The sequence below is a fragment of the Salvelinus fontinalis genome, chromosome 1 (genome assembly GCF_029448725.1).
Source record: "Salvelinus fontinalis isolate EN_2023a chromosome 1, ASM2944872v1, whole genome shotgun sequence".
In the NCBI taxonomy this organism is placed as follows: Eukaryota; Metazoa; Chordata; class Actinopteri; order Salmoniformes; family Salmonidae; genus Salvelinus; species Salvelinus fontinalis.
In genome coordinates this window covers 89,696,958-89,717,498 of record NC_074665.1, presented here as the reverse complement: position 1 = coordinate 89,717,498, position 20,541 = coordinate 89,696,958, and the positions used below count along the sequence as shown (strand labels likewise).

The window sequence follows — 20,541 nt, the reverse complement described above, 5'->3', positions numbered from 1 at the left end:
TATCACCATACTAAACTATCACCATGCTATTCTATCACCACATGACACTATCACCATACGATACTATCATCATACAGTATTATCACCATACTATACTATCACCATGCTATAATATCACCATATGACACCATCACCATACGATACTATCATCATACAGTACTATCACCAAGCTTTACTATCACCATGCTATACTATCACCATGCTATACTATCACCATGCTATACTATCACCATGCTATACTAGCATCATACTATACTATCACCATGCTATACTATCACCATACAATACTATCATCATCCAGTATTATCACCATACTATACTATCACCATGCTATACTATCACCATACTATTCTATACTATCACCATATGATACTATCATCATACAGTATTATCATCATACAGTATTATCACCATACAGTATTACCACCATACAGTATTATCACCATACATAGGTGCATTTATTGTAATACTTCACTATACCACAAAACCAGAAACATCACAGGCCTACTCATTGAAGGAATAAAGGTGCTCTGTTTCATTTACATTTTAGTCATTTAGCAGACACTCTTATCCAGAGCGACTGACCGGAGCAATTAGGGTTAATAAGTGCCATGCTCAAGGGCACATCGACAGATGTGTTCATCTTGCCAGCTCGGGGATTCAAACCAGCAACCTAGCCCAACACTCTTAACCGCTAGGCTACCTGTTGTCCTACTTCCAGCTATTTGTTGAAATCAAAGAATTTGTAGAGTTCAGAGCCCCATCAGCAGCTGGAACCAGGGAGACCAACACATCAACGACTGTACAGGGAGCAGCTGGAACCAGGGACACCAACACATCAACGACTGTACAGGGAGCAGCTGGAACCAGGGACACCAACACATCAACGACTGTACAGGGAGCAGCTGGAACCAGGGACACCAACGACTGTACAGGGAGCAGCTGGAACCAGGGAGACCAACACATCAACGACTGTACAGGGAGCAGCTGGAACCAGGGACACCAACACATCAACGACTGTACAGGGAGCAGCTGGAACCAGGGACACCAACGACTGTACAGGGAGCAGCTGGAACCAGGGACACCAACACATCAACGACTGTACAGGGAGCAGCTGGAACCAGGGACACCAACACATCAACGACTGTACAGGGAGCAGCTGGAACCAGGGACACCAACGACTGTACAGGGAGCAGCTGGAACCAGGGACACCAACACATCAACGACTGTACAGGGAGCAGCTGGAACCAGGGACACCAACACATCAACGACTGTACAGGGAGCAGCTGGAACCAGGGACACCAACACATCAACGACTGTACAGGGAGCAGCTGGAACCAGGGACACCAACAAATCAACGACTGTACAGGGAGCAGCTGGAACCAAGGACACCAACACATCAACGACTGTACAGGGAGCAGCTGGAACCAGGGACACCAACGACTGTACAGGGAGCAGCTGGAACCAGGGACACCAACACATCAACGACTGTACAGGGAGCAGCTGGAACCAGGGACACCAACACATCAACGACTGTACAGGGAGCAGCTGGAACCAGGGACACCAACACATCCACATCAAGCAGCTGGGACCGAACACATTAAGACACTTACATTACACATAAAACAAAATATAAAACAGTACATCATATAACATTATTACACCACTAGAAAATGTATAATACCACCATACGACAATATTACACCACTACATATCTACAATACAACATGTATAATACCACCATACAACAATATTACACCACTACATATCTACAATACAACATGTATAATACCACCATACAACAATATTACACCACTACATATCTAAAATACAACATGTATAATACCACCATACAACAATATTACACCACTACATATCTACAATGCTGTCACGACTTCCACCGAAGTCGGCTCCTCTCCTTGTTCGGGCGGCTTTTGGCGATCGACGTCACCGGCTTTCTAGCCATCGCCGCTCCATTTCTCACATTCCATTGGTTTTGTCTTGCTCCATTACACACCTGGTTTTCATTCCATAATTACTGCATGTATTTAGTCCTCTGTTTCCCCTCCATGTCTTTGTGTGTAATTGTTTGTTTGTGATGTGGATTATTGTCGGAAGCATTACTTTTGTCATGTTCCGTGTTTTTGGCACGTTATTGTTTTTATGTGCTGTAACGGAATTGTTTTTTTGTGGAACGGAATTAAAGTGTGCCTGTTCACTACACTCTGCTCTCCTGCACTTGACTTCGCCTCTCGTACACACCCTTGACAGAATTACACACCAAACTATGGAGTCAGCAGGAGCAGGAACCCTGGTTAGAGGAGTCGAGGAGGGCGTCCAGGAACATTCTGCTATGTTACATCATCTTGGGACCATGATGGATCACGTTGTCCAGACTATGGACCGCTGGGAGAGACAGGAAGTCTCCCCAGTGCCTCGACCAGCGCAACCGGGGTTACCTCTACCCATCCCGTCCGGATCCAGTTCCAGTGGGATGCGTCTCTCCCTTCCCAGGGAGCATGATGGAACGGCAGCACAGTGCCAGGGGTTCCTCTTACAACTTGACTTATACCTGGCCACTGTGCACGCAGCTCCCTCGGAAAGGGAGAGAGTGTCTGCCCTCGTCTCATGCCTCTTGGGGAGAGCTCTGGAGTGGGCAAACGCCGTGGGGGAGAAGAAGACGCGGCGTTGGACCACTTCGGGGAGTTCACCCGTCACTTCCGGGCCGTCTTTGACCATCCACCCGAAGGTAGAGCGGCGGGGGACCTGGAGTACATCCGTGCAGCGAGGAGACTGAATCCTCGTCAGGCAAAGTGGGCCATGTTCTTTACCCGTTTTGTGTCTACCCTGTCTTACAGAACAGGTTCCCAGAATACGAAGGCACTATCCCAGAATACGACGCACTATCCCGGCTGTATGACACAGAGGAGCGGCCCATGGATCAGACTCCCATTCTCCCGACCTCTTGCCTGGTAGCGCCGGTCGTGTGGGAGTTGGACGCGGACATAGAGCAGGCGTTGCGTACAGAGCCTGCTCCCCTCCAGTGTCCTGTCAGGCATATGTACGTTCCGTCTGCTGTCCGTGACCAGTTGATCTATTGGGCCCACACATCACCTTCCTCTGGTCATCCGGGGATCGGCCGGACGGTGCGCTGTCTGACTGGGAAGTACTGGTGGCCCACCTTGGCTAAGGACGTGAGGGTTTATGTTTCCTCCTGCTCAGTGTGTGCCCAGTGTAAGGCTCCGAGACACCTGCCCAGAGATAAGCTACATCCCTTACCCGTTCCACAACGATCTTGGTCACACCTATCTGTGGATTTTTTAACCAATCTACCTCTTTCACAGGGAAACACTACTATCTTGGTCGTTGGGGATCGTTTCTCTAAGTCCTGTCGTCTCCTTCCTCTGCCCGGCCTTCCTATGGCCCTACAGACTGCGGAAGGCATGTTTACTTACGTCTTCCGGCACTACGGGGTGCCTGAGGATATAGTGTCTGATCGGGGTCCCCAGTTCACTTCGAGGGTCTGGAAGGCGTTCATGGAACGTCTGGGGGTCTCGATCAGCCTTACCTTGGGTTTTCACCCCGAGAGTAACGGGCAGGTAGAGAGAGTCAACCAGGATGAGGGCAGGTTTCTGCGGTCCAATTGCTAGACCGGCCAGGGGAGTGGCCGGCGCTCGTGCCCTGGGCCGAGATGGCACAGAACTCGCTTCGCCACTCCTCCACAAACCTCTCCCCCTTTCAGTACGTATTGGGGTACCAGCCGGTTCTGGCGCCATGGCATCAGGGTTGTGTCATCAGCAAACTTGATGATGGTGTTGGAGTCGTGTTTGGCCACGCAGTGGTGGGTAAACAGGGAGTACTGGAGGGGACTAAGTACACACCCCTGAGTGTCCCCAGTGTTGAGGATCAGGGGCCCCAGTGTTGAAGTCTAGGATCCAGTTGCAAAGGGATGTGTTTAGTCCCAGGGTCCGTAGCTTAGTGATGAGCTTCGTTGGCACTGTGGTGTTGAACGCTGAGCTGTAGCCAATGAACAGCATTCTCACATTGGTGTTCCTTTTGTCCAGGTGGGAAAGGGCAGTGTGGAGTGCGTTTGTGATTGCGTCATCTGTGGATCTGTTGGGGCGGTATGCGAATTGGAGTAGGTCTAGGGTATCCGGGAGGATGCTGTTGATGTGAGCCATGAACAGCCTTTCAAAGCACTTCATGGCTACCAACGTGAGTGCTATGGGGCTGTAATCATTTAGGCGGGTTACCTTCGCTTCCTTGAGCACAGGGACTATGGTGGTCTGCTTGAAACATGTAGGTATTACAGACTCAGTCAGGGAGAGGTTGAAAATGTCAGTGAAGACACTTGCCAGTTGGTCTGTGCATGCTTTGAGTAGTGGTCCTGGTAATCCATCTGGCCCCGCAGCTTTATGAATGTTGACCTGTTTAAAGGTCTTGCTCACATCGGCTACCGAGAGCGTTATCACACAGTCATCCAGAACAGAATAATGTAGTGGTAACTACACCAACAACGGTCACCTTAAAGCTCATTAGAGGTGATTAGGGGTCTTAACCCAGCTAAAGCCTCCTTGTCATATATATATATATATATATATATATATATATATATATATATATAGCGAGAGAGAGAGAGAGAGAGAGACCAAACCACCATGAACAACTGAACATGGCAGCTAGCCAGAGTAAGGCAGGTAACCAACTGGCCTCTAAACCAAACTAAACTATATTCTGAGAGATGTCGGTGAAGAAAGGGGAATAAGAATCAGGTCAAATTCACTTGTCTACATCCCAAATGCCACCTTTTTCCCTTTATAGTGGACTAAATAGGGAATTAGGTGCCATTTGGGATACACACCTTGTCTCTCAGCTCCTTGAAGGAGATCCAACTGTGTCCTGGCTGCTGCTGTCCAGGCCTGGGCCTCTGTTGCTCAGTAACCACCACCCTCCTCAGTGGGAGATCTATTTTTATGGGATGTGTTTCAAACAGAAACAACACTTGGCATTTCTATACAAACAATGTTTTCAAAGATTTGATTTACCACAATACATGGGAGTGGTCCCAAGATGACGCGGCAGCCCTTCTCTATCTCTCAATGTAAAATAAAGGAACATTCATCACAACTTCTCCCTATAAGAAGTCTTCCCTGACCCACCTCCGCTCAACATACGGCACGGTAAGGGTTAGGGGAGGCGGCACACTTGGATTGGTAAAAAAAGTTAGATAAAAAAAGATATAGTATATTATATAATTCACAGATTATATTTTAAATGCTCAAAAGACACTCCATTTAGTATGATATGTTACGTTTCAAATGGTATGTATTAATCTGTGGATGTCTATCACCCATTTGGTACGATACGTTACGAATTACAATTTGTATTATAAGTTTAAATTGAAAAACGTGCAATATGTTACAAATTCGCTGAACGTATGAAATGTTACGAATTCTAGCTAGTTGGCTAACGTTAGTTAGCTGGCTATCGTTTTCTAGGCTAGGGATTAGGGTGAGAGGTAGGAGAAGTTTTAGCTAAAAGGATTAAGGTTAGGGTTGGGGGAAGAGTTAGCTAGAATGCTAAGTCATTGCAAAGTAGCTAAAAAGTTGAAAAGTTGCTAATTAGCTCAAATGCTGTCCGTGATGAGATTCAAACTCGCAACCTTTGAGTTGCTAGACATTCACGTTGTACACCCACCCACCTCGACCAACCAACCACCCTACTTTTGTTTTTGACTTAAGTAACCATCTGTCTTACGTAACCATACCAAACGTAACATATCATACTAATTTGAGTGTCCCAGATTTACAATTACTTTGTTATGTCTAGTCTATGAGACCAGGTTTTCCCAGCTATTTGCTATGAGGAAGAACTGCCCCAATGAAATCGCAGGATTTCATAGCATATATTATAACAGCACAAAGTAAATGGACCATCCTGGGCCACTTAAATGTGCGTTCAGTCAGAACTTCTGTATCTGCTCTAGTCTCCCTCCCAGTCTCTCGCGCCAGACGACTTACTTCTGGAAGCGAGACTAGATCTGCTCTATCAGGTGGTGCTAATTGTAATTAACTTGTAAATAACAGTCATGGGAGCCTGGGACCTGATAAACCGGACATCTACATCCAACAAGAGTTGAAGGAAAGAGAGATACACTAGCTAGAACCTTCTCATCGGGGATCTGGTAGGACAAAAAAGCATAACTGTGGCTGGCCAATTTTATTGCTTCCCCCCATGTTCATCTGGTTCTACTGTAGGTGATAGGGCAACATGTTGTGTGGACTAAAACAGCATGCTCCCCATGACAATTTCAAGATGATCTAAGCTAATATCTGACTAATTCGGAAATATGAAGTTATTTCAGAATGAAAGTTAACTGGCTAGTGCGTCATACTTTGTGACATTGTGTTAGCTATCCCTAGTTAGATCATGTATTTTCAAAGGTAGATAACTGGTTCATTTGACCAATGAATCAACCAAATGTTTCTCAAACTTGCTAAAGCTAGCCATTGAATGAGCGTGTGGGGAGTGGTTCAGACAGACACCATAAAAGAACCCTCAATACAAATGATTCATACATAACAGTGAGTGAATAATCTAATAGCACAGTCATTCAATAGGTGTCTCTTATGGGATTGAGTATTTGTAGTTGAGTGAGGGAAGAATTAAAATCATCTGCGACTTTGGCAGTTCCTAGTTTACATGTGAGCAAGGCTGAGAGAGACAGGCAGGGAGCTGGTGTTACTGGTTGGTACTGAAAACACAGCTTAGAGGGGATCATGGCAGGCAGGCTGGCCGGCCAGGCAGACTGGCTCAGTTGGAGCAGCAGACCGTTGACAGGTTGACATCCTGGCATGCAAGAGCCACAGGAGCCAGCTCAATGTCACAGAGAATATGGATTACCAACCAATGTCACAGATTGCTCTGGAACTTTCACCAGAGGGAGACCCATGAGGTTGTTGGGGTTTTGTACTGAGAGTGTAGGCCTATGAATTAGGCCTATTCTAAAGTGAAGGAGAAAAGTATAGGCCTAGGACTCTGAGGTGTCTATGTCCCACCTGGTCCACTGTCACTACATAACCTACTACTGGCAGTTGGTAGTGTCATAGCAGTGTCACCAAGCATCAGGCTAATTATCCCCATGAACTACATCACATGCACAAAAAATAAATAAGAATAACTTCTATGGTGCCAATAGATTTAAATTAACGATGTTTATCATATTAGCAATTCAGCACGAGAAAAAAGGTCTGATAACATCATGATCACCATTGTTTCATGACGATAATGTAAAATGATGTCTGTCACTCACCTGCAGCTCGCACCATGCCACTTCCACAGTAGTCTCTGTGTCCAGTCCTTTATAAACGGTCTTAAACGAACCCCTCCCAATCTCAATGTTGAATTTCAGGTATCTTCCATCAGGTGAGGTGGCCACAGCTTTGGTCTCAATGTCCTCCCTCTCCTCCTGTTCCCATTTGCGTTCATACGGACTGCGTGACAACACGTCGTGTGGTTTGTTTTGAACAAGCTCATTGTCTGAGTCCGAGCTGGCATCTTGTCTGTTGGGGCTCAGGATCGAGCTCCAGTTGTTCACCAGAGGGGTGACCGGGTCCTTGACTTGGGTACAGGGGGACTTGCTGCCGGTGATGCTCGCGCCCGGGATGGAGACCGGAGATGGAGACGCCAACGGAGTCTCCGTTTTGTGGTCCTCAACTCTGGCCTCCGTTAAAGTTAAAATATTCTCCGCGGACCCGGAAAGAGCCTTTGAAAGCGCTCCACCATAGAGTTGTGGGTCGATGTCCATGTTAATTTTGTGAAGTCCATAAGAGTTTCTCCTGGCACCCAAGTTGTTCCTCCGTGTCATCGACGGGACCCGGCCAGATAAGCAGTCATCTTTCAGTTCGACGGAAAGGCTTGGGAAGCCGCGTCCAGCTACCTCAAACTCCGTGTGTGACATTGTAACGGTTCGTATTCTGATTTCCGAGACTTAAAAAAAGAAATAAGAAAATTAAACCCGGCCGTTACCTTAATAAAACAGCATGCTATTTTACACATATCTTTCAGCAATTGACGCTACTTTCCATTGTAGCCTAGTTATACATTTTTACACATTAGTTTAGTTGTGGAACATAGGGTAAAATGTGTGGCACGTAGCCTAGTACAAGACAATTAGGTCAATATAGACTGACAAAAACAAGTTCTCAATTTTGCAATTGAATTAAAATAGCTTACCTGAAAAGATGTTCAAATTCGGAAAATTCACAAAATGCGTCTCCGATAATCCGAGTCGACCGGACCGTTCATTGCTCTTGTATGTGAGTCGTCAACTCAGCTGTAACCTCTAGTGAAGAAATGAAAGCCTCGGTCTATATCGACCGAGACCCGCGCGCGCTCTCAACTCCGCCCCCATAAACAGTCTCCTGTAGTTTACCTGGGCAATGTGACGCAGCATACAGCGCTTGATTCACAAACAAGAGCCTCTTCTCAATGCCTCTTCTAAATGACTTCATGAGGTATATGTCCATTCGTGTGTATATTCCTTATTTTCTTTGGAATCTTTGATAACATGATTTTCCTGTTCTGAGTTAGGTTATGTGGGTAAAAAGCATTTAAATTACAATACTGTTATCTCTGTCTGTGTGCATGTAAGGTGTTAAACAACAACCCCAAACACAGAGCTCCTATGAATCAGTTATGTAATTAATGAATCAGTTATGTAATTAATGAATCAGGTATGTTATTAATGAATCAGTTATGTAATTATATTACCAAATACCATAGAACCAAGTAAACATGGTGAGGGGAATCAGAGCAGCATGGGATTAACCTCATAGCCTAATGGAGGTCAGTAATGGCACAGGGGCATGTCTCCCTTTCTTGCATCCCAAATTGCACTATATTCCATATAAAGGGCTCTCTCTAGCTGCTACTTTTACACTGAACAAAAATATAAACACAACATGCAACAATTGTTAAGATTTTACTGAGCTACAGTTCATATAAGGAAATTAGTCAATTGAAATTAATTAATTAGGCCCTAATCTATGGATTTCACAGCTGGGAATACAGATATGCATCTGTTGGTCACAGTTACCTTAAAAAAAAGGTAGGGGAGTGAATCAGAAAACCAGTCAGTATCTGGTGTGACCACCAATTGCCTCATGCAGCACGACACATCTCCTTCCCATAGAGTTGATCTGGCTGTTGATTGTGACCTGTGGAATGTTGTCCCACTGGAGACTTATATCTCCCTCACTAACTTTAAGCGGCAGCTGTCAGAGCAGCTTACCGATCGCTGCAGCTGTACACAACCCCAGCTGTACACAACCCATCTGTAAATAGCCCATCCAACCAACCAAACCCATATTTGTTTTTCTGCTCTTTTGCACACCAGTATTTCTACTTGCATATCCTCATCTGCACATATATCACTCCAGTGTAAATTGCTGAATTTTAATTACTTTGCCACTATTGGCCTATTTATTGCCTTACCTCCTTACTTCATTTGCACACACTGTATACAGATTTTTCTATTGTGTTATTGACTGTACGTTTGTTTATCCCATGTTTAACTCTGTTGTTTTTGTCGCACTGCTTTGCTTTATCTTGGCCAGGTCACAGTTGTAAATGAGAACTTGTTCTCAACTAGCCTACCTGGTTAAATAAAGGTGAAATATATATATTTAAAACTCCTCTTCAATGGCTGTGCGAAGTTGCTCGATATTGGCGGGGACTGGAACACGCTGTTGTACTTGTCGATCCAGAGCATCCCAAACATGCTCAATGGGTGACATGTCTGGCGAGTATGCAGGCCATGGAAGAACTGGGACATTTTCACGTTCCAGGAATTATGTACAGATCCTTGCGACATGGGGCCGTCCATGCATTATCATGCTGAAACATGAGGTGATGGCGTTGGATGAATGGCACAACAATGGGCCTCAGGATCTCGTAACGGTATCTATTCAAATTGCTATCGATAAAATGCAATTGTGTTCATTGTCCATAGCTTATGCCTGCCCATACCACAACCCCACCGCCACCATGGGGCACTCTGTTGACAACGTTGACATCAGCAAACCGCTCAATCACACACCGGTACGGTTGAAACCGGGATTCATCCCTGAAGAGCAAACTTCTCCAGCGTGCCAACGGTCAGGTAAAGACCCTGGTGAGGACAACAAGCACGCAGATGAGCTTCCCTCACACAGGTTTTGACCATTTGTGCAGAAATTCTTTGGTGCGGGTGGATGGTATCAGACGATCCCACAGGTGAAGATGCCGGATGTGGAGGTCCTGGGCTGGCAGGGTTACACTTGGTCTTCGGTTTTGAGGCCAGTTGGACATACTGCCAACTTCTCTAAAATGGCATTGGTAGAGAAATTAATATTAAATTCTCTGGCAACAGCTCTGGTGGACATTCCAGCAGTCAGCAGGCCAATTGCACGCTCCCTCAAAACTTGAGACATCTGTGGCATTATGTTGTGGAACAAAACTGCATATTTTAGAGTTGCCTTTTATTGTACCCAGCACAAGGTCCACCTGTGTAATGATCATGCTTTTTAAATCAGATTCTTGATATGCCACACCTCTCAGGTGGATGGATTATCTTGCCCAAGGAGAAATGCTCACTAACAGGGATGTAAACAAATTTGTGCACAAAATCAGAGAGAAATAAGCTTTTTATGCATATGGACAATTTCTGGGATCATTAATTTCAGCTCATGAAAACATCGGACCAACACTTTACATGTTGTGTTTATATTTTTGTTTAGTGTATTTACTGTAGCTCTGTAGAGGAAACATGGATTGTCTGGATTCTTCCCATGCCCTCACAGGCTTCCACAGTCCACCACATAGGCACAGACAGGGTGTACTGGGCAAGTTCCAAGATGCGGTGTTCTGTTAATAAGGTTGTTTTGGATCAAACTGATAACTCATATGAACAATAATGTGTTCATAAAATATGCTTCAACTCTCTTCTAATAAGGAATGCTTGACTATGAGGGCACAACATGGTTCTGGCAATGAATTCTTCCCTCATGCAGTTGTCCTTCTTGGTCTCATCATAAACAGTGAAAGAAAGGCAGAGTGAGAGCCATGGGGTGTGTCCCAAACAGCAGTCCCTATAGTGCACTATGTTTGACCAGAATCCCACTATATAGAGAATACGGAGCCAATATAGACGCAGATGAAACACTGAGCCATGATGATAGTAGAGTGGGAGACAGAGCTTCTCTCCCATAGGCTGAAACAAGACACTTATCACCAAGGCCACAGTCAGCCACACTACAGTGAGTTATCAGCAAACACGCACAAGAGTCAGCTCAGCTGGACCAAGGACCAAGCCTATGGAGACATTCCACATGATCAGCTGGTGATTGTAATAAGTGCATTCAGAAAGTATTCAGACCCCTTGACTTTTCCCACATTTTGTTACTTTACAGCCTTATTCTAAAATTGATTAAAATCTACACACAGTACCCCACAATGACGAGGCAAAAACAGGTTTTTAGAAATGTTTGCTAAAATATTAAAACTAAACAAAAACATCACATTTACATAAGTATTCAGACCCTTTACTCAGACTTTGTTGAAGCACCTTTGACAGCGATTACAGCCTCGAGTCTTCTTTAGTATGACGCTACAAGCTTGGCACATTTGTATTTGTGGAGTTTCTCCCATTCTTTTCTGCAGATCCTCTCAAGTTCTGTCAGGTTGGATGGGGAGCGTCGCTACACAGCTATCTGTGTAGGTCTCTCCAGAGAGGTTCGATCGGGTTCAATTCCAGGCTCTGGCTGGACCACTCAAGGACATTCAGAGACTTGTCCTGAAGCCACTCCTGCATTGTCTTGGCTGTGTGCTTAGGGTATTGTCCTGTTAGAAGGTGAACCTTCGGCCCAGTCTGTCCTGAGAGCTCTGGAGAAGATTTTCATCAAGGATCTCTCCATTCATCTTTCCCTTGATCCTGACTAGTGTCCCAGTCCCTGCCACTGAAAAACATCCCCACAGCACGTTGCTGCCACCACCATGCTTCACCATAGGGATGGTGCCAGGTTTCCTCCAGATGTGACAGTTGACATTCAGGACAAAGAGTTCAATCTTGGTTTCATCACACCAGATAATCTTGTTTCTCATATTCTGAGAGTCGTTAGGCGCCTTTTGGCAAACTACAGGAGGCCTTTCATGTGCCTTTTACTGAGGAGTGGCTTCCATCTGACCACAAAGGCCTGATTGATGGAGTGCTGCAGAGATGATTGTCATTCTGGAAAGTTCTCCCATCTCAACAGAGGAACTCTGGAGCTCTGTCAGAGTGACCAGCGGGTTCTTGGCCACCTCCCTGACCAAGGACCTTTTCCGCCGATTGCTCAGTTTGACCGGGCAGCCAGCTCTAGAAAGAGCCTTGGTGGTTCCAAACTTCTTCCATTTAAGAATGATGAAGGCCACTGTGTTCTAGGGGACTGTCAATGCTGCAAAGATGCTTTGGTACGCTTCCCCTGATCTGTGCCTCGACACAATCTTGTCTCGGAGCTCTACGGTCAATTCCTTCGACCTCATGGCTTGGTTTTTGCTCTGACCTGCACTATCAAGTGTGGGACCTTACATAGACAGGTGTGTGCCATTCCAAATCATGTCCAATTAATTAAATTTACCACAGGTGGACTCCAATCAAGTTGTAGAAACATCTCAAGGATGATCAGCGGAAACAGGATGCACCTGAGCTCAATTTCTAGTCTCATTGCAAAGGGTCTGAATACTTATGTAAATAAGTAGTTTTTTATTTGTAATACATTGGCAAAAAATTATAGAAATCTGTTTTCACTTTGTCATTATGGGGTATTGTGTGGATGTTGATGAGGGAAAACATTTATTTAATAAATTTTATAATAAGGCTGTAACGTAACAAAATGTGAAAAAGGTAAAGGGGTCTGAATACTTTACGAATGAACTGTAGGTAAACACAGTAACATCCCAGTCAGTCTGTCTAGTGATTCCTGGGAAATTACTACCAACACGGTTGTGTAAGGCAGGCTATATCTTTCTTGGTTATGTAGAGTCTCTGGGCTTGATCAACATTGCAGACGACTTCCAACTAACTGATCTACAAATCACTGCATAACCACTCATTATCATTTGTAGATCAGTCAGTCAGAATTGTCCCACAAAACATCACTGATTTGATGCTCTCAAACAACCTTTAGTATTACTTTAACTAAATAATGTTCTTCCCTATATAAGCCTGGTGCCCATTCATAAAGTTGTATTAAAACTGTAATACAGAAACTGTATTTATCTTTTGACACTAGGGGGCACTACTATAATACAACAAATTCATCCAAGCTCCCCTGAGCAGAGATTTGGTATGTTGCCACCATAGACATTCATATATACAAAATTGAATGGCGCTCAAATCAGACCTTGACGTACAACATTGTCCTCAATCATAACTACAAGTAGGACTCAATATCTATTCCATTTATTTTCTTAGAGTATACCACTAGTTTAAAAAAAAAAGGTTCAAAAGAACAGAGACAGTGTACAGGAGTGTCATAGGTTCTGTACTAAGGGTTTACAGCAGTCAGTCTGTACATGAGACATCCAGCACCATTATAACAGCTGAACTAAAACAAGATTCTGTTTCCTCTTCCGGGGGTTTTCAAACTCCCCAAATGTTTCTAGGGTGTCTTGCCTGGGATTTCTGGTAAAGAGGAACAGCAATAAAACAGGCGGGCAGAATCCCCAGCACTGCTGCACCACCACATCGCTGCCAGTATATTCGTTATTAACCAGGAAGGTCAGAATAAAAATGAGTTCTAAATACAAAACAGAAGAAAACAGTAAGGGGAAGATAGATTGTGGGGAAAGTCTCTCTCCAAGAATACCTAAACATGTATAGGACTGGCTCCCCTGAATTATTTGACACGTGTCAGAACACCTGCCCACATCAAAAGTCCCAGGTGACTACCACAGTAGTCAAACTAAAGTCATCTCCTAAACTGCTCCTGCAAATGGATAATAGCGTCAGCTAAATTACTAAAATGTAAATTGACTATCTAGATTGGTTCTTTTCCAATAAGAAAATGCTTTAAACTTATGAGGAACCAAAAAAGGCAACTTCCTAAACCAAAAATGTACTATTATTCTCATCAAGCAAGTGGATTGGGTGCTGAGGTGCAAATAATAGCCTTTTAAACAGCAGTACCCCTATTAACATGGTCCCAGATCTGTTTGCACTGTTTTGCCACATCCTGAGCACATGCTGTGTCACACCAACGACCACATGAGTTAGCAGGACAACACAAACAGATTTGGGAACATGCTAGCAGAATCCCTCACAGTCTATAAGGATTAAAGGTTCCCAATCTGAGTTGAGCCCTTGATCAATCCCACAATGCAATGCTACTTCAGAAGAACTTGACCCCCTTCCCGTCATCCATGGTGATGACCTCTGCCTTGCCGTCCGTCTGCAGGACCTGCAGCGAGCGAATCAGCATCCACTCCTCCAGCCCATGGAATTCTGGGGGAAATGTGTTACAGCTATTTACTTAAGCTGTACAGCTCAGATGGTATGTATAAAACAGTACAAATGTTTTGTGGTAGGGATGAATAGCAGGAAATACAGTATATTCGGAAAGTATTCACACCCCTTGACTTTTTCCACATTGTTACGTTACAGCCTTATTCTAAAATAGATTAAATTGCTTTTTTTCCTCAATCTACACACAATACCCCATCATGACAAAGCAAAAACAGTTGATCACATGACAAAGTAAAACACAAAATATCACATTTACGTAAGTATTCAGACCAGTTCACCGGACGTGGTACCTTGTCCCAGACCTGCTGTTTTCGACTCTCTCTCTACCGCACCTGCTGTCTCTAACTCTATAGTCAGGATCTGAATGCTCGGCTATGAAAAGCCATTTATTAATATTATTATTATTATTAGACCCTGCTGGTCATCTATGAACGTTTGAACATCTTGGACATGTACTGTTATAATCTCCACCCGGCACAGCCAGAAGAGGACTGGCCACCCCTCAGAGCCTGGTTCCTCTCTAGGTTCCTACTTTTCTAGGGAGTTTTTCCTAGCCACCGTGCTTCTACATCTGCATTGCTTGCTGTTTGGGGTTTTAGGCTGGGTTTCTGTATAGCAATTTGTGACATCGGCTGATGTAAAAACAGCTTAATAAATACATTTGATTACTCAGTACTTTGTTGAAGCGCCTTTGGCAGCGATTACAGCCACAGGTCTTCTTGGGTATGACGCTAAAACATTGGTACACCTATATTTGGGGAGTTTTCCCCATTCGTCTTTGCAGATCCTGTCAAGCTCTGTCAGGTTGGATGGGTAGTATCGCTGCACAGCTATTTTCAGGTCTCTCCAGAGATGTTTGATCGGGTTCAAGTCCAGGCTCTGGCTGGGCCTCTCAAGGACGTTCAAATCAAACTTTATTTGTCACTTACAGCGAAATGCTTACTTACAAGCCCTTAACCAACAGTGCAGTTCAAGAAGAGTTAAGAAAATATTTACCAAATAAACTAAAGTAAAAAATAATAAAAAGTAACACAATAACGAGGCCATATACAAGGGGTACCGGTACAGAGTCAGTGTGCGGGGGTACAGGTTAGAGGTTATTTGTACATATAGGTAGGGTGGAAGTGACTATGCACAGATAATAAACAGTGAGTAGAAGCAGTGTACAAAACAAATGTAGGGGGGGTCAATGTAATAGTCCGGTAGCCATTTGATTAATTGTTCAGCAGTCTAATGGCTTGGGGGTAGAAGCTGTTAAGGAGCCTTTTAGTCCTAGACTTGGCACTCCGGTACCGCTTGTCGTGTAGTAGCAGAGAAAAGTCCATAACCTGGGTGACTGGAGTCTCAGACATTTTTATGGGCTTTCCTCTGACAATGCCGATTATATAGGTCCTGGATTGCAGGAAGCTTGGCCCCAGTGATGTACTGGGCCGTACGCACTACCCTCTGTCGCGCCTTACGGTCAGATGCCGAGCAGTTGCCATACCAGGCGGTGATGCAACCGGTCAGGATGCTCTCGATGGTGCAGCTGTAGAACTTTTTGAGGATCTGGGGACCCATGCCAAATCTTTTCAGTCTCCTGAGGGGGAAAAGGTTTTGTTGTGCCCTGCTCACGACTGTCTTGGTGTGTTTGGACCATGATAGATCATTGGTGATGTGGACACCAAGGAACTTGAAACTATCGACCCACTCCACTACAGCCTTGTCGATGTTAATGGGGGCCAGTTTGGCCCTCAATTTCTTGTAGTCCACGATCAGCTCCTTTGTCTTGCTTACATTGAGGGAGAGGTTGTTGTCTCTGACCTCCTCCCTATAGGCTGTCTCATCGTTGTCGGTGATCAGTCCTACCACTGTTGTGTCATCAGCAAACTTGATGGTGTTGGAGTCGGGTGAACAGGGAGTACAGAAGGGGACTAAGTACACTCCCCTGAGGGACCCCAGTGTTGAGGATCAGTGTGGCAGACGTGTTGTTGCCTACCCTTACCACCTGGGGGTGGCCCGTCAGGAAGTCCAGGATCCAGTTGCAGAGGGAGGTGTTTAGTCCCAGGGTCCTTAGCTTAGTGATGAGCTTCGTGGGCACTGTGGTGTTGAACGCTGAGCTGTAGTCAATGAACAGCATTCTCACATAGGCGTTCCTTTTGCCCAGGTGGGAAAGGGCAGTGTGGAGTGCCATTGAGATTGCGTCATCTGTGGATCTGTTAGGGCGGTGTGCGAATTGGAGTGGGTCTAGGGTACCCGGGAGGATGCTGTTGATGTGAGCCATGACCAGCCTTTCAAAGCACTTCATGGCTACTGACGTGAGTGCTATGGTGCAGTAATCATTTAGGCGGGTTACCTTCGCTTCCTTGGGCACAGGGACCATAGTGGTCTGCTTGAAACATGTAGGTATTACAGACTCGGTCAGGGACATGTTGAAAATGTCAGTGAAGACACTTGCCAGTTAGTCCGCGCATGCTTTGAATAGGCATCCTGGTAATCCATCTGTCCCCGCGACTTTGTGAATGTTGACCTGTTAAATGTTTTGCTCACATCGGCTACTGAGAGTGTTCACACAGTCATCCAGAACAGATGGTGCTCTCGTGCATGCTTCAGTGTTGCTTGCCTTGAATCGAGCATAAAAAGGTATTTAGCTCGTCTGGTAAGCTCGCGTCACTGGGCAGCTCGCGCCTCTGGTTTTCACTTTGTAGTCCGTAATAGTTTTCAAGCCCTGCCACATCCGACGAGTGTCAGAGCCGGTGTAGTAGGATTCAATCTTAATCCTTTTTTGACACTTTGCTTGTTTCATGGTTCGTCTGAGGGCATAGCGGGATTTCTTATAAGCGTCTGGATTAGTGTCCCGCTCCTTGAAAGCAGCAGCTCTAGCCTTTAGTTCGATGCGCATGTTGCCTGTTATCCATGGCTTCTGGTTGGGATATGTACGTACGGTCACTGTGGGGACGACGTCGTCGATGCACTTATTGATGAAGCCAATGACTGAGGTGGTATACTCCCCAACGACATTGGATGAAACCCGGAACATATACCAGTCTGTGCTAGCAAAACAGTCCTGTAGCGTAGCATCCGCGTCATCTGACCACTTCCGTATTGAGCGAGACTTGTTCCAAAGCCACTCCTGAGTTGGCTGTGTGCTTAGGGTTGTTGTCCTGTTGGAAGGTGAACCTTCACCCAAGTCTGAGGTCCTGAGCACTCTGGAGCAGGTTTTCATCAAGGATCTCACCGTTCATCTTTCCCTCGATCCTGACTAGTCTCCCAGTCCCTGCCGCTGAAAAACATGCCCACAGCATGATGCTGCCTCCACCATGCTTCACTGTAGGGATGGTGCCAGGTTTCCTCCAGACGTGACACTTGGCATTCAGGCCAAAGAGTTCAATCTTGGTTTCATCAGACCAGAGAATATTGTTTCTCATGGTCAGAGTCCTTTAGGTGCCTTTTGGCAAACTCTAAGCGGTCTATGTGCATTTTATTGAGGAGTGGCTTCTGTCTGGCCACTACCATAAAGGCCTGATTGGTGGAGTGCTGCAGAGATGGTTGTCCTTCTGGAAAGGGTCTGAATACCTATGTAAATAAGGTATTTCAGTTTTTATTTTTAATAGAATTGCAAAAATTTCTAAAAACCTGTTTTCGCTTTGTCATTATGGGGAATTGTGTGTAGATTGAAGAGGGGGAAAAAACGATTTAATAATTAGGCAGTAACGGGGGAAAAAATGTGGGAAAAGTCAAGGTGTCGAATACTTTCCGAATGCACTGTACGTCAGAAATGCACATTTCTGTTGTTGTACCTTCGCTTTCTGTGTCGTCACCGTTGGCGAGCTCGTAGAGTGTAAACACCGTATTGACCATACCGTTTTTAGAGACCTGAAATGATAGGGAGAGGAAACACAAACTTCATAAAGAAGTATCAATAATAGCATACTGAGGTCATCAGGATTTAGACTATTACTAGGAAATCTACTAGACCACAGCACATCTTCTATAATGATACTACATTACAGTATTCTTCCAACAATGTAAAAGGAGATCTAGGCTACGTCCAGAGAAGCACCCTACTCCCTATATAGTGTATTCCTTTAGACCAGGACCCATAGCAGACCTACTCACCCACTGGTAAATCAGTTTGCCCCATTCCTCTGGCCTCCTCCACATGACTAGACACTGTGTCTTGTTCTTGTCTAACCATTCCAGGTTCCCTGCAAGCAATATCCAGTTAAATTATTGTTAGTGTCATAATAAGTATCCAAATACATCTTTCAATGAAAGCAGTCCTGTTACCTTTTTTCCTCAATTCCTCAAAAACAATTAGTATGGCCTCCGTTGATAGTTTTCCTGCAAGATCAGTTAAGGTTTCTAGCAGATATGAGGGGAAATATTCAGGGAGTATATTTTCAAAGAACATCCTTATAAAGTTTCTAAGTTATTACCTTTCCATAGCCTCAAAGTCACTATCCAACAACAAATAACAGGACAGTAGATCCAGAGATGGCCTCTTGTGTTTTTTTCAGGTTGGTTAGATCTATGACGTATGTCAGTAAGTGAAACTTAGAACATGGTGAATAAAAGGATACTATCAATATTCTTGTGGTTGAACACAGGGCACTCTTGGACTTCCATGATGTCCAAAGTGTAGAGCTTGTGATGGCGGCAGTAGGACAGAGCAAGGGAGCACCATGCTGCAAGTTGTTTCTGTCTGGTGTCAACATTGGGCTGTAACCTGTCAACAATCAAAAGCAACCATTGCATCAACTTATATTGGCATGTAGCTAAGTTAAGAGACTGAAGTACCCAGATAATCACTCACTAACGGCTAAGTAAGTTTGATTAAGCTGGAGAGATGAATAATAATCATAAACGTTAGCTGGGAACAACCACATCATACATTAGTTGTTGCAAATTAGAAAATGTAATGCAATGCATCTAGACAATTGACCATCTTAGCTAACAAGCTTTACTAGACAGCTAGCTAATATATCATAGGTAGCTAACGTTAACTATACTTATAAACGAAGTAGTTATAACATCAAGAAGCATGGCTATCTAGCTAGCTACATATCGAGCAAAGCACTGTAATCATTCATTGCATCGAAACCTTGAATCGAACCTAAAATATGTTCGCCTTGGATGGCTAAAGCTAACTTCCCTAGCTAGCTTCAGCTAGCATTATTTTAAAGCAGGTAAACAATTTTATTCGCAAACACAATCCACACAATACTTATTTATACCTGGAATCACATTATAGTTGTGAAAAGTGTTAACTTACGTAAAAAACGGAGGGAAATTATACTGCCAAGGCCACTCAAAACTCATTGCAAAAGATGTTCGCACAGCTGACACCCGGAAGTAAGTGGAACCTATAAATCTTCTTCTTCAATGCGATAACGGCGGTTGGCATCCAATAAATGTTGCATTACCGCCACCTACTAGATTGGAGTACAACTTCCTTATACTTTGCTTGAAAAATCTATAAATAAATAAACAAATACACTACCATCTAACACCACACTTACCAAAATAAAAATAAAAAATATTAATAAAATATAACACAACCCTACTCCACTATTGATATATTTGGTCCTACCTCAGGCCAACAAACTGAAAGGATGGGACACCAACACTTAACACACTTTGTAACTCTTCTGATGTCAAGTCTCGCAAACCCAAATACCTTAACTGCAGCTTCCACCACAACCTCAATTTTCTGTGACTTACGTTCCATCCCTACAGTACAGTTGATAACCATTGCTATAAATGCTAATAAACCCAAACTCACTGAAATCACTTGTTGGCTATTCCTCTGTACTGGTACAGATCTACTTCCACCACTCCTCTCAGGATCCCTCCCCCTTGACCCATCTTCCTCTACTTTCTTCACTGCCTCAGCATATGACAACTTCTGCACTACTCTAAATCAAATCAAATTTATTTATATAGCCCTTCTTACATCAGCTGATATATCAAAGTGCTGTACAGAAACCCAGCCTAAAACCCCAAACAGCAAGCAATGC

At 44.4% G+C, this 20,541-nt stretch overlaps 2 protein-coding genes across 2 annotated transcripts; both read right to left on the bottom strand.

Moving 5' to 3' along the window:
* Positions 1-6,901: 6,901 nt before the first annotated feature.
* Positions 6,902-10,014, bottom strand: LOC129863597 (serine/threonine-protein kinase WNK1-like). The gene is made up of 2 exons (XM_055935692.1): positions 8,236-10,014; positions 6,902-7,989 (listed from the first exon to the last, which is right to left on the bottom strand). The coding sequence occupies exon 2, from the start codon at positions 7,958-7,960 to the stop codon at positions 7,277-7,279; it is 684 nt and encodes a 227-aa protein (XP_055791667.1). The 5' UTR covers positions 7,961-7,989; positions 8,236-10,014; the 3' UTR covers positions 6,902-7,276.
* Positions 10,015-13,464: 3,450 nt separating this feature from the next.
* Positions 13,465-19,903, bottom strand: LOC129863567 (vacuolar protein-sorting-associated protein 25-like). Its single transcript, XM_055935634.1, has 6 exons — positions 19,797-19,903; positions 19,105-19,250; positions 18,812-18,865; positions 18,641-18,729; positions 18,322-18,397; positions 13,465-14,521 (listed from the first exon to the last, which is right to left on the bottom strand). Exons 1-6 carry the CDS (start codon positions 19,841-19,843, stop codon positions 14,409-14,411), a joined length of 525 nt encoding a protein of 174 aa, XP_055791609.1. The 5' UTR covers positions 19,844-19,903; the 3' UTR covers positions 13,465-14,408.
* Positions 19,904-20,541: the final 638 nt, after the last annotated feature.